Source organism: Plutella xylostella, chromosome 25 (genome assembly GCF_932276165.1).
Source record: "Plutella xylostella chromosome 25, ilPluXylo3.1, whole genome shotgun sequence".
NCBI classification, from domain to species: Eukaryota; Metazoa; Arthropoda; class Insecta; order Lepidoptera; family Plutellidae; genus Plutella; species Plutella xylostella.
This window is the reverse complement of record NC_064005.1, coordinates 165,790-178,322: the sequence shown is the minus strand read 5'-3', so window position 1 is coordinate 178,322 and position 12,533 is coordinate 165,790. Positions and strand designations below refer to the sequence as shown.

At 39.7% G+C, this 12,533-nt stretch overlaps 1 protein-coding gene across 1 annotated transcript; it reads right to left on the bottom strand.

Moving 5' to 3' along the window:
• Window positions 1-454: 454 nt before the first annotated feature.
• Window positions 455-3,066, bottom strand: LOC119690466 (cylicin-1-like). The gene is made up of 3 exons (XM_048630365.1): window positions 2,566-3,066; window positions 2,054-2,314; window positions 455-472 (listed from the first exon to the last, which is right to left on the bottom strand). The coding sequence occupies exons 1-3, from the start codon at window positions 3,064-3,066 to the stop codon at window positions 455-457; spliced, it is 780 nt and encodes a 259-aa protein (XP_048486322.1).
• Window positions 3,067-12,533: the final 9,467 nt, after the last annotated feature.

The window sequence follows — 12,533 nt, the reverse complement described above, 5'->3', positions numbered from 1 at the left end:
ACAGATTGTCCGACAAATTAAATCTTTGTGGAGATAACACGATCAATAACTCTCCCGGAGCTACAGAGCAGATACACTGAGTATGTTAGGTGTATTATGTAATGTTAGTATGTTGTGTAGGTATGTGTGTGTATTGTTTTAGTTAGTGACGCGAACTCAAGGTAACGGAGAAGATGGTAGAATGGTGTAAATAAAGTTTTTGGAAGTTTCTGAATACGATGACCTTCACCTCTATATGAACAAACATGTGCATTATGTATATCTTTAAGGTAGATAAGTCACCGGAGACGTATGTATTGTATAATAATATTACCTACAGGAAATCTGTTTTATTTCAGTAAAATGCCTCGTTTACTGTCTTGACATAAAAGGTAGATTTAGGTAGGTACTTACCTAACATATTTGTTTTATATAAGCTTGTCCAATAGCACAGCTTCCTCTCTAGTCGTCGAGCTCACACGCAAGTTCCTCTCTGTACAGAAGAGCAATATCTTATCTGAGCATTAATAAGGTCTGAATGGAAATACCTAAATGAATATGTCATTGATATCCATCTGGCGGCCATTGATAGATCGCTCTAACCGGTCCGAGCGAAACATAACTGTGAGGTTTTATGATGTTGGATCAGTTATTTGAAAGTTAGTAATCGATACTGTAGCATATATACTATCACAGGATCTACCAAAATATACGTTGTTGGTTTTTAGTACCACCCAGAAATTGATATATTTTGTGAGTTGTATATTGGCTATGGTAGATATTGATTGAAAATATTATGTACCTCCACGAATACCTACCCTTTTTTATTTTTATTGTGAGAAAATTTATCTTCAAATATTCATAAAACTTCAGACATCGATTTTTCAATATGCATAAAGGATCTTGTTTAAACTAAATTTCCCCAAAGTAGTCTTTTCAATAACTCGTGGTAGAGCCACTCGTTTAGCCAAAATAGTGTCGGTGTCCGTGTCCGTCGGAGTAACTGTATCGACATATTTATTGTAATAGCTTCGAGACACATTAAGATAACTGGCGATTGTTACTCTCTCGATACAAGTAGATAGATTATTTAACTGTTCGACACGATTTAGCTTCATGTTAGGAAGTTAATTCGTTGATAGCGACCAAGCTCATTCTACTTTAATAATGCTTAGGATTGTATCTTGCATTGCTTCATACTTGAATTATTTCCATAAGTATACTGTAACAGGACCAAAGCTTCGGTACCCAGCTTTAAAAACGATAAATTTGAATTTGCGAAACCTAAAGTGACCTTTTTGAAAATGCACGCAGCAAACAAAGGCTCGTGAAGGCTCGCTTCCCGCCGGCTGCCGCGGCGGTGGCTCCATGGCTCCTGCTATAGCTATCACATCTAAGGTCTCAGCTTTCTAACTGCTGGTAGCTCGTGCGGTGGGCGGGGCGGCGCGGTGGGCGGGGCGGGGGCGGCGCGTCGTGATTGGTCGCCGCCGCAAATGTAAACAATAGAGAAACGTGACCCCTGCTCTTTATTAGTTAGTGCCCTAGTTGCTCAATCTCGCTCGTTACGGATATCAGCTTGCGCAACTAAGGACTCGGACACATTAAGGTTTTTGCGCAAGTCTTGCCACTTATAGTGGCCACAGGCAAAAAAGAAGTGCTTACCTAAACTATATGTATTATTATGCATACAATTTATGTGGGACCAGGCGGTGGAAATGAGAACCAATTTGATTTAATCACTGAATCTCGTTTATTTTAGTTACAACATCTTTTATAAAATAATTTATGTTTGAGCACAACTACATTTTGCAAATCCTCCATTCATCCCGTCCAACTTCCTTCCATAGACAATCAATGCTTTCTTCCTTTCTTCACACACTCTGTTCATCCAAATAATAATAAATGATAATGTTCCATTCCTACAACTCGGCCATCCTGCTTACATGCTGCCCTCAGCATGTGCCTTTAAAACAACTTAAATAAACAAACAACAATCTCAAATAAATAACAACATAAATTAACACCTTAACTAATAATAATAAACAAATACGGCATTACAACTTAAAACACACACATTCGTCATCATTCGTTCATCATCACTTTTATCTTTCTTTCCCCCAATATCACTTCCTTTCTTTTCTTCATTCTTGTCTTCTTTCTTTTCATCTTCTTTTCCTTCTTTCTTTTCATCTTTTTTATCTCGAATTTCGCTTCTCTTCTTATCTTTCTTCTCACACGTGTCACTCGCCTTCTTATCCTTCTTCGCCTCGGTATCACTTGATTTATAAACTTTATCATCTTCCTTGTCATTCTTCTTGTCACCAACACCAGAGGACTAGAATGTGCTGAGTAACACTCTTCAATTATACTCTCCCTCAACCATTCTACTACTTCCTCCTCCGCTAACTTCTGTTCCATCGATGATAAACGCGTCAACCGCTGTGCTACAGGGATATCATCTTTGAGATTGGCCTTCATATCGATTGGTTCAGGTCTCATTGTCTTCATTTCATCGTCGCTTTTTACAATATATACATCGTCTACAATAAGGTTAACGTCATTTCCGTTATCTATCAACATATTTACAGATTTTTTGCAAATGTTCATCAGTTTCTCCTTTTCATTATGCAAACTTTGTTTGTTTACATCGTCTTCAAAGCTGTTTGACATTGATATTTCTTGGCTGTCACTCTGTTCTTCTGGTTCTTCTTCACATGAATTGTGTCTATGGCTGTCATTTTCTTCTTCTGGGTATCTATGCTCGTGCATTTCCTTGCTATTTAAATTTAATTCATCAGGAAATTCGTTTTGTAAGGCGGCATTTAGTTCTTCAAATGTTTTGTACGTCTCCTCCGATCTCAGCCACAACTGAGCCGTACCAACGAGCGATTGTCGAGCGACAATGAGTTTCTGCCGGGCACTCCATCCGAATATCTTGGCATTATCTTCAATATCGGCGGCCCACTTCGCCGAAGAATACGTCTTATCTTCTCCACTGAATTTTGTAATTCCGCAGAATTTGTCGTTGGACACCATGCTACCAAGCATCGCGTTACTTCTTCCGTCGTTTCTTGTTTGCGTCGTCATTTTTCGTCTTCGTCTTCAAATATTTAGTGACTAGCGACCAACTTTGTCACCAATCACTTTTTCCAATTTATTTCGTCGTATTTTCGTCTTCGTCTTTAATGGCCGTCGTCGTCCTGTGTGCTCATCACGCGTCGTTTTTTCTCATTTCCACGCTCGATCCCGGACGAGCCCCCAAAATTGTGGGACCAGGCGGTGGAAATGAGAACCAATTTGATTTAATCACTGAATCTCGTTTATTTTAGTTACAACATCTTTTATAAAATAATTTATGTTTGAGCACAACTACATTTTGCAAATCCTCCATTCATCCCGTCCAACTTCCTTCCATAGACAATCAATGCTTTCTTCCTTTCTTCACACACTCTGTTCATCCAAATAATAATAAATGATAATGTTCCATTCCTACATTTATGTTGCGATTATGGCAGTTTATTTTTAAAATTATGTAGGTATTAGAGGACAAAGTTAGGAACAATTTTATTCTCATAATCAGACACGATAAGCAAAACATCCAGACCGTAACACACCACACCAGAGCTTAACTTTTATTACAGCAAAATAATAAAGTTTTTTCTTACTTTAATGTTGGTAATCACTGGTTTTACTGAAGCCAATATTAACTTAACATGTCAGATGCTACAATTTTCATAAACATTCCATTGTGACAAAAAAGTACTTTGATGTTATTGAAAGTGTAGCCAGCGGCGGTTGTGGTAGCGGTGGCCGTGTGGTCACACGCTTAGCAATAAGCCCGCCACAGTACCTTACTGTAGGTACTTCCACTGCAGTGAGCTCCAGATATTGCCTCGAAAGATCCGCTTCAGATGCACGACACAGACATATTCGTGTGTAGTGGAGAAACTACATTGTGACCGGTGCTATTGTTTAAAAAGCTTCTACTATTAAGTAGATTGTACAGGAGATAAATTTAATCATCTACAGGATACCATGCTAGAATACCATCCATAGTTCTCTAACTTATTAGTACCATTTAGGTAGGTACAGTATAATGACTGTATGTAATAGGAATCGAATCGCAATAAACTCTTATATTTATTAGCACCTGTTGCAATTTCGAATAAGAATACTTTTATGACTATCTTCAACATACTAATAACTAACAACACATTATTCGAATTACATACTATCATTGCCTGCCCCAAACACTCATCAACTAAAAGATCTGAATGTAGAGTTGTTCGTGCAGACCTGGTATACGGTATCGTCTCTACACAGTCCATAACTGTGCCTAAATGGTTGCGGTGGGCACCGGCTATTACTTATTGGTTATGGTCGGGGTTCGAACCCGAGCGGGTTAAGTAGCCGCGCTTAACTTACGAGCCTTTCTCCGCCGCCCCCGCGCCCCCGCACCCCCGCCCCCGCCGCCGGGGAATGACCCGCCTGCGGTTTGTGGTCTGAAGGAAACAATACAAAGCTGATGGAAGACATTGCCGGCATGCTTGGATCATATTCAGCTGATCGCTTACGTTTTAGTGCGGTGGTTATTATTTAAATTGACGGTACCTACACGTATTTCTCGCGAGGCTGGGCTATCTGTGGTGAAGGCAGATCAAGGATTCCCGCATCAAACTTTCAACTGAAACATTTTTCTTTGAAAGGATAAACTGAAATTCTCCGTACAGCTAGGAAGGAAGCTAGATAAGGAAGAATTGGAATTTAAAAGAGACCTTTTAAAATATTAGGTTACCCGGGAAGAGCTTTCATGAAGGAAAGCGATTTTGCACATCCTAGACCTACCTATTCGTAGTCCAATAAACCTATATTTTTTACTGAAAATAAAGACAGTTTTAAAGTGTAACAGAGCCATTTTTCACGATACTAAAGCTGCAATGCCCCATGCAGGCGCTCGGCCCATCATCATAACTTCTCACTTGTCGCGGCGCCGTCGCAGCTCTCACGAACAAACGTCTAGGGACGTAAATATCAGCCGAGTGATGCACTGGACCCAGAGATAATTAAATGATTAATGCTTTAAATTAAATGCTTTATTAAATACTGGATTACTTCCTTGTTTATGACTGTGACTAATAGCAATTCACTTCAGGGAAACTGAAATTATACCTGTTACTGCGACCTTTATAAATCTGCATTATTTATGTTGGTGTTTAGTTTTCTCTCTATGATACGCGATACCACACGAATAAGACTGAATACTCGCGGGTATATATACACTTTAAATTTATACGTAAGTATTCTTAATAGCTAAACTGCACTAATCAAAGTTAACGATGTTAGGAACCACAGAGCTAGGGCCGGCTAGTTGAGCTAGATTGCGGCTAGGCATCCTATGTCAGCCGGCACCGTGCGGTTACAAGCCACACCTTTTCTAGGTATTATATTAGTGGCAATACTAGTATAGTAATTGTATAAATTAACAGGTTTTCTGCTGAGATTGTAATACTCGTGGCTATAAAGAGGACCTTGCTCTGTCTCGCCGTGAGAATTAGATTTAGGTATTCGAACAAATTAATATTTATAGCAGGTGGAGGCTTTTAGCAAATGCAAACGTAACGCAAATATTTAAGCATAATTTGCCTCTCTATTAATCCTCTTCAAGGAACATTGAACGTTAAAAATCTCCGTGGAATGTAGCACATTTTTAAAGTCTGATCTTCTGCAAGCATACTTTATCGTCCTCTGCTCCACATCAGGTCACGCGCGGCGCGGCGCGGGGCGGGCGGCGCGGGGCGGGCGGCGGGGCGGGCGGCGGCGGCGGTGCGGGTACAATTAAGGACGTGCGCGGGGTACGGATGGCGCGCGCTGGTGATGGATCATGTGGGAACATCCCGCGGCCGCCGGCGACCGGTAATGGGACACCTTCTGCAGATCAATGGTGTTGGAGCGAGCCACGTAGTCGAGTCGGTATTGTTTCTGTCTACGCATATTTGCTGTTCGGGCCTCTCAAATAGGTAGATGTCGATATGGTGATGTGCTGGCCAATGATACTTTACTTGTCTGTTGTCTACTTTGATCAAACATAATCGTTTTAAGTTCAACCATTGAACAAAATAGCATTTATGAAAATGAATATTTTGGACTGAAATTTTTAACCTCATTGCACAGCTTATCTCTGCTTTTATTGCAATCTTGCGATCTTTGATCAAACCCATAACTTTCTATTAACGGTAATCATTACAAGTTTACCACGTACGGACATAAACCAGGATCATTACAATTAATTTATCCTCGTTCCAGCTGATTAGCATGCAGCTCCACCTGTAAGTGGACGCCTAAATTACCGCAATCTGTGCTATACGATCGAATCGATTTAATTGCATCGGATAAGTATCGATGCGGTTATCGAGCACGACTCGGGTGTATTCGCTAATTGACTGGAATCGGTCGCGACGCGCGGGTCAGGCGCGGGTCATAAATAGGACTGAGCTGGAGCTGGGCTAGGGGCTAATGGGCAGAGGGATCACTCTAAATGACGAAGAACTAAGTTTCAGAACGCTGCTGTGCAAGCCACGACTCTATCTCGTTGTATTAAACATGTCGATTGCACGACAGCTCTCGTTCGTTCGTTTTTCGCCAGTATAGAGTGACCCGCCAGGACGCGGATGTGGGCGCATGCCGCGGCTGCAGGTATTCGCTGGAGCAGCTCCGTTGAGAAAAAGCGTTAAATTGACTGCATTTCCGGCTGAAGATTTAAAGTGGTTGTCGTTTTTATTTACCTGCACGGCTTTTCTCTGGGGTCTTCCGTAGCCTGACTCTTAAAGAGTCAGTTTCTGTGTGAAATCCAAGACAAAAATATGTATCTCTTCATGCAGAGTAGCTCTACTACATAATGTTATACACATTGAGCTTTTAACAAAAAAAGTCACCGCCGTTTCGTCAAGACGTAACGTGATGTCAAATCTAATAGAAGTTGGCATTGATTTCCCAGGGTGCACCGGACGTTTACCATAAGGATATGTTTTATTACCCAAAATTCAATGCCGTTAGTAGTCTTTAGTTACAAATTCAAAATAGGAATAACTAATAATTTGTTCTAAACGTTTGCTCACAGCCAGGACGTTGCACAAGTCAGTGAGTCTAAATGTCAGTGGCAGGATCTATCCGTCACCCCGTGCCAGGGGGTCACTCTATAAATCGATGAACGAACATGCAAATATTTTCAAACAATCAGCACGCTTAATTTACCGATACAGAGCATAGCCCGCCAAAGCTTCGGAAAAAATCTGCAGCGCTAACCACGAATCTATCTCGTTGTACAGTAAGGGGCAGATAAACCTGACCCCCCTCAGAAGCATTGTTAGTATGTGAGGGGGGTCAGGTTTCTCTGCACCTGACCGTACTAAGCGTGCCGATTGCGCGATAATTCTCGTTCGTTCGTTTATGGATGTAGAGAGTGACCCCCTCGCCCGCCGCTCTCTGACAGCTCTCTCTAGCTGCTCTATGCTTTATTTGACATGTAACTGACAACTGACGGCTATTACGCTAATTACTATTGTTGAAATATTATAATGTAAAACCATGTAAAACAAAGCCGCAGAAAAACCCTTGTAATTATGACCGTTCTTATTACTCAAGTTAAGTTATAACTGTGAAATCCGTATTACTTTAGCAGTTTATCGATTTTTATTTAATTTGGATTTACGAATGTCAAACTGATAGGTGTCCTGTGCCCTAAAGAAACAGATACACACGTACAAAATTGTCAATCATATTTTACATATTTAATGAGCTGAAAACTTATCAGCTTTGACATCCCGCCGGAAGTTACTCCCTTGTCGTTTTCGAACTAGAATGAAGACGTCGAGATAAATGCAGACAAATAAACCCATTAGTACCCGCTTCCGATCAGCAATAAACTGGATACTTAATGTATTTCTGCTTATCGGACAAATAGTAAAAAGCCTTCAACACAAGCTTCAACGAATTAAAAGTAGATATTTACGAGCTTCTTAAAAGCTCCCAGAAAGCGCTCTTATCCGGCTATTTACTTAAAAAGTCAATACCTATGCGATATGACTTCATCACTGAATGTTTGGAGACATTTCCTGGCCCTGACTCTCTGCAGCGACCCCGAGGGGTCACCCAGCTGATAGTAAATTTAACTTTTGACGCTCTAAAAGCCATCAGCTTCATAATATGTGAGATAAAAATGGCTATAAATCTATTAGAATTGTCCACTTATGGCTGGGAAGTGGCTTTTATAGAAATGTTTGGTTTGATCGAGTGTTGTCACGCGGGTAGCGGGGCGCGGGGTGCGGGGCGTGGGTTGCGGGGCGCCAATACTTGATTTGTGAATCGATATCACATTACAATTTTATTTGCCCTTGAAGGTTCAGTAGTCTTTTTATTTTAATAATATAATTAAATAAGAATATTATTTAATTGGTAAATCCTATATTTAATTAATGATTCACCTGTTTTATATACTTAGGTAATTTTATCTAGATATATAAACGCTCATATTCATTTACAACGGCGGTAGATACAAATTATGATAAAATCTTCATAAAACTAAATAAGTCGCTAAGTTTTGGTTTTTGTATTACGACTCCGCATCTCTGGGGATTCTTCAGACATCTGGTTTCAAATAGCGGTTCTTGATCTACTCACATTAAATGGGAAGTTTCTTATCAAATATTATTGAAATTAATAAGACAATTTGTCAATGATATGTTATTGCAATTTGCTAATCATAATACTCATTTGACTAAAAGTCGTATCGAATTTTATATTTATAAACTGGCTCTATATTGGTTATTTGATATCGAAAGACACTTATTTAAACGTTAGGAAGCAACGTGTTTGAAGAAATTAAAGATTTTATTGCATTTATTATAAAGTTCGACACCAAAAATGAGTTATTGGAATTACTTTGCTAACGAGTTGAAATACTTGAAATGTGCCATACAAAAGACATCAACGCGTTGTCTGAAAGTTTTTTCAAGTTCCAAGTCTAGTTGGTGTATACTTATACATATAGTCTGCTATCATTTATCAGAAATAAAATGTATTAATAATGCGATCTATTTGTGCATTAGGTGAATAGTTAAATGAGGACCTACAGATGAACCTACATGTTTGTTTATGATTTGAGAAACAGAAAGATAAATTTATCCAAATGTGAATGAACATGTACAATACCGACCTCACTCATCGGCCAGCAGTCAACACCCAGACCACCGCAATATCCGATTGCATGATGATCATCAATAGAGCCTCTAATAAACAAACCAGTACAAACCGGATGCCGCGGACAAACACGGCGACCGGCCGGCCACAACAACAACACTCGGGGTGATGTCGCCTAAACAAATACCAGAATTAGCCGCGACCACCGCGGAGCCCCCGTGGCCGCGGCGCGTCCGCAGGACCTGTGACAGCCACTGCAGAGGAATCAGAAGTAAAAGATATTAAGGAATGGTACTTTTTATACATGTAGACCTAAACTCTCGGTGACCATGACCATGTATTTTTATAGGTATTTGTCAGTAATTAAATTTAAGTTTGTCCAGTGATCCATATTTTTTTTATAATATGTAAGTACATAAAGACTTCTAAAGCTGTTTAGTGAATCCCTGGGTATGAGTGATCGTGACACGCACACAGTATAGTTTAAAACAACAATAATGTCCAAATGGAGACAGAGCCGCGCGGGACTGATTAAACACATTAGGGCGGGATTGGAGAGTCGTGTCCCGGCTATTATAATGTTATGTTATTATTGGACGATTGAAGCAGTAAGTGGGCTAGGGACGCGCCCGATTCAATCGCTGATTGTGGCCAACAATGGCTCTAGTCTAAATGTACTAGAATTAGTTATCCTTGTTTATATTTATAGGTATAAATGTTCAAGGCTTGATTCCATAACTAAATAGTGTTTCACTAGCATGTTGTTATAGAGAATCTGGTTAAATCTATACACATTGAGACAAATGAAATTGATTTACAAAGAATGATTCATCTATTATATTGCAGCAACTTAAAAGTTTGTTTAACTTCAGTACCACTGTACGGTTAAACAAACATTTCAGCATTCGTGCAGAGCAACCATCATAAATCATACCGAAATAGGCATTTTAGACTTTTCTTGTTTCTCGTACACTTTAACTTATATGTTACGTATTTTATTGTTGGCACATGTCCTTATTACATGCTGTGACACTAGTTATTATCATAATGATGCACAAAAACGTAACTTCAACATCAACTAAAGCCATCCCTATTATGGTCTTGCTATAGTTACAGGATAACGTCTCAATAGTATCGGTTCAGTTATCGATATATTAGTTATATCCTTAAAGAGACGCGGCGATCTCTCTAGAAGGCCCGATGTGGTTGTGTGAATAATTTTATTGGCTGTGTAATGCCGTAATACTGCTCGTAATGCGACCGACGCCTTGTCGGGAAGTACTTCAATTGTTTCTAGTGGTAATAGTGATGTAAAAGTATCTTTTCGCTTTATAAATATGCCGTTAAATTTAAAACGCTTCAAGATACTTACACCTAACTATCTATTATCCTCTACGGGAGCGTAACTGTCGAAACACATTGTAGAGTCTTCCAATTTTGTAAAATTGCTATAGCAAATAGGGAATGGTGTTGTTCTGAGGGCGCGGAGATGATTGGGCTATTTGTTAAGCCATTGAACATAAACCGTAAAGCTCGACACCTTATCCACTCCATTGCCATTAACGGACGTATATGGTCAAACTTGATTAACATTTCCCGAGTCACTGGATAGCTTGCCTAATCGGCCGTGGAGGTGAAACAAAGCGTCCATAGACAAGAGTTTCTTTTTCTTTAATTCTCGGCGCTATCTCGCGTCAATCTGCTCAAGATGGCGGCCGGCCGTGGCTACAACGCGAGGTCAGTCACAACATTGCCTAGTCCACTCATCAGTTTTCATTGTTGGGATGCTGTTATGGTTATAGGTGATAGTGGATTAGATGCTTAATTATTAGTATTGAGTACACTTATACGTATCTTTTAATTAAATTTAGAATAATTTGATTAATAATGACTGACTTAATAGTTAGGTATAAACACGAGATGTTAAAATTAAGACGTCGAATTGAAAGCCGCATAAAACTTGGTAAGTATTTAAATTGCAAAAAAAAAACTGTAGTTACCCCTGCCTACTATGAGCGGGATACCTCTCAATTACCCTGATTGAGCCTTGGTCAATGAACGGCTAGCAATTGAACGAGTGCTCGGCCGAGGATACTATCTCGGCCATTCTACTCGGTAGGTGTAATCAGGTATACCGCTGCTCCTATGCCCGTGTCCGAGGCCTCCTGCGTCAGATACGATCGCTCGGGGCTCCGCGGCGCCCGGCGGGGGGCGCTCTCGCCGGCCCCGGGACTTTCGGCAATTTGCCAACCAACGTGCCCTCGTTGCTGATGCTGAGGCCAAATATACCTACTTTCATTATTTGGATACATCATTTTCGTAGAGAATTTAGCCAAATCTCTTTCTGTCAACAAGCTTTTGAAGCTCACAGGTCCCGACTCCCGAGTCTCCCGACTAAATAAACTGCAACTACTTAATATCTTCCTTTTATATTACCTACACAAGTTTTTTTACTCTTATGCCATACCATAACCTATGTGGCTTTCTTTTTTATTTAAGTTTAAATTTACCTTTTAGAGCTGATAATTTGATGATAACAACATAAAACTGGATAACATTGTGCTAAAAATTACAAACTACGACTCCACGAAATAAAAATAATTCCAAACAACCTGCGAACCGTGAAGATTAGAGAAAAAATTTGAGCTTGAGGAAGAACAACTGTAACAGTTGTAACTATGGAACAAATATTAGGTCAGACTTTTAATTTTTATTCCGTTGCCGGGCCGACATTTGAATCAACTACTTACTCGGTAGGGGCGCTTTCACTTCACGTATCCGGGTCACTGCTCACCTCCGACATTCTAGGAACATACATGACATAAAAATACTACTAAGTATCGCCAGAAAAAGCTTGATCCAATAACAATTAAATTCAGAAGCCTCATTAAATGGAATGTAATTTGTTAATGAATTCCTTCAGTCCTAGGCCGCGGGGCGATCCATCTCCCCTTGTCACGATCCACTCACAATGAAGGCAGGATTGATGGCAGATGCCTCATTCTGCTACCAAATGATGCTCAGTGGTATGTCGTTATAATTCAGTTAAATACAATTTTACTATCGGAAGGTGAAAATAAAAATATAACTTATCTACTAGATTTTTTTATCCAATTACCTTTATTATTGAACACAGATAAAAATCGTGTGAACTCTACCCTATCCTCTCCTATCTTTTATACTTTTTAGTGAGATATTTTTTATGGATGTGCACGATGCTGATGTTTAATTCATATTGGTTGGCTGTTAGTTACGTATCTATTACTTGTTGTATTTTAAAATTGTGTAGTTGCATTATATACTACACTAAATATATACAATTACTTACACTATACTGTGTATAGCAGAATGCAGTCGGA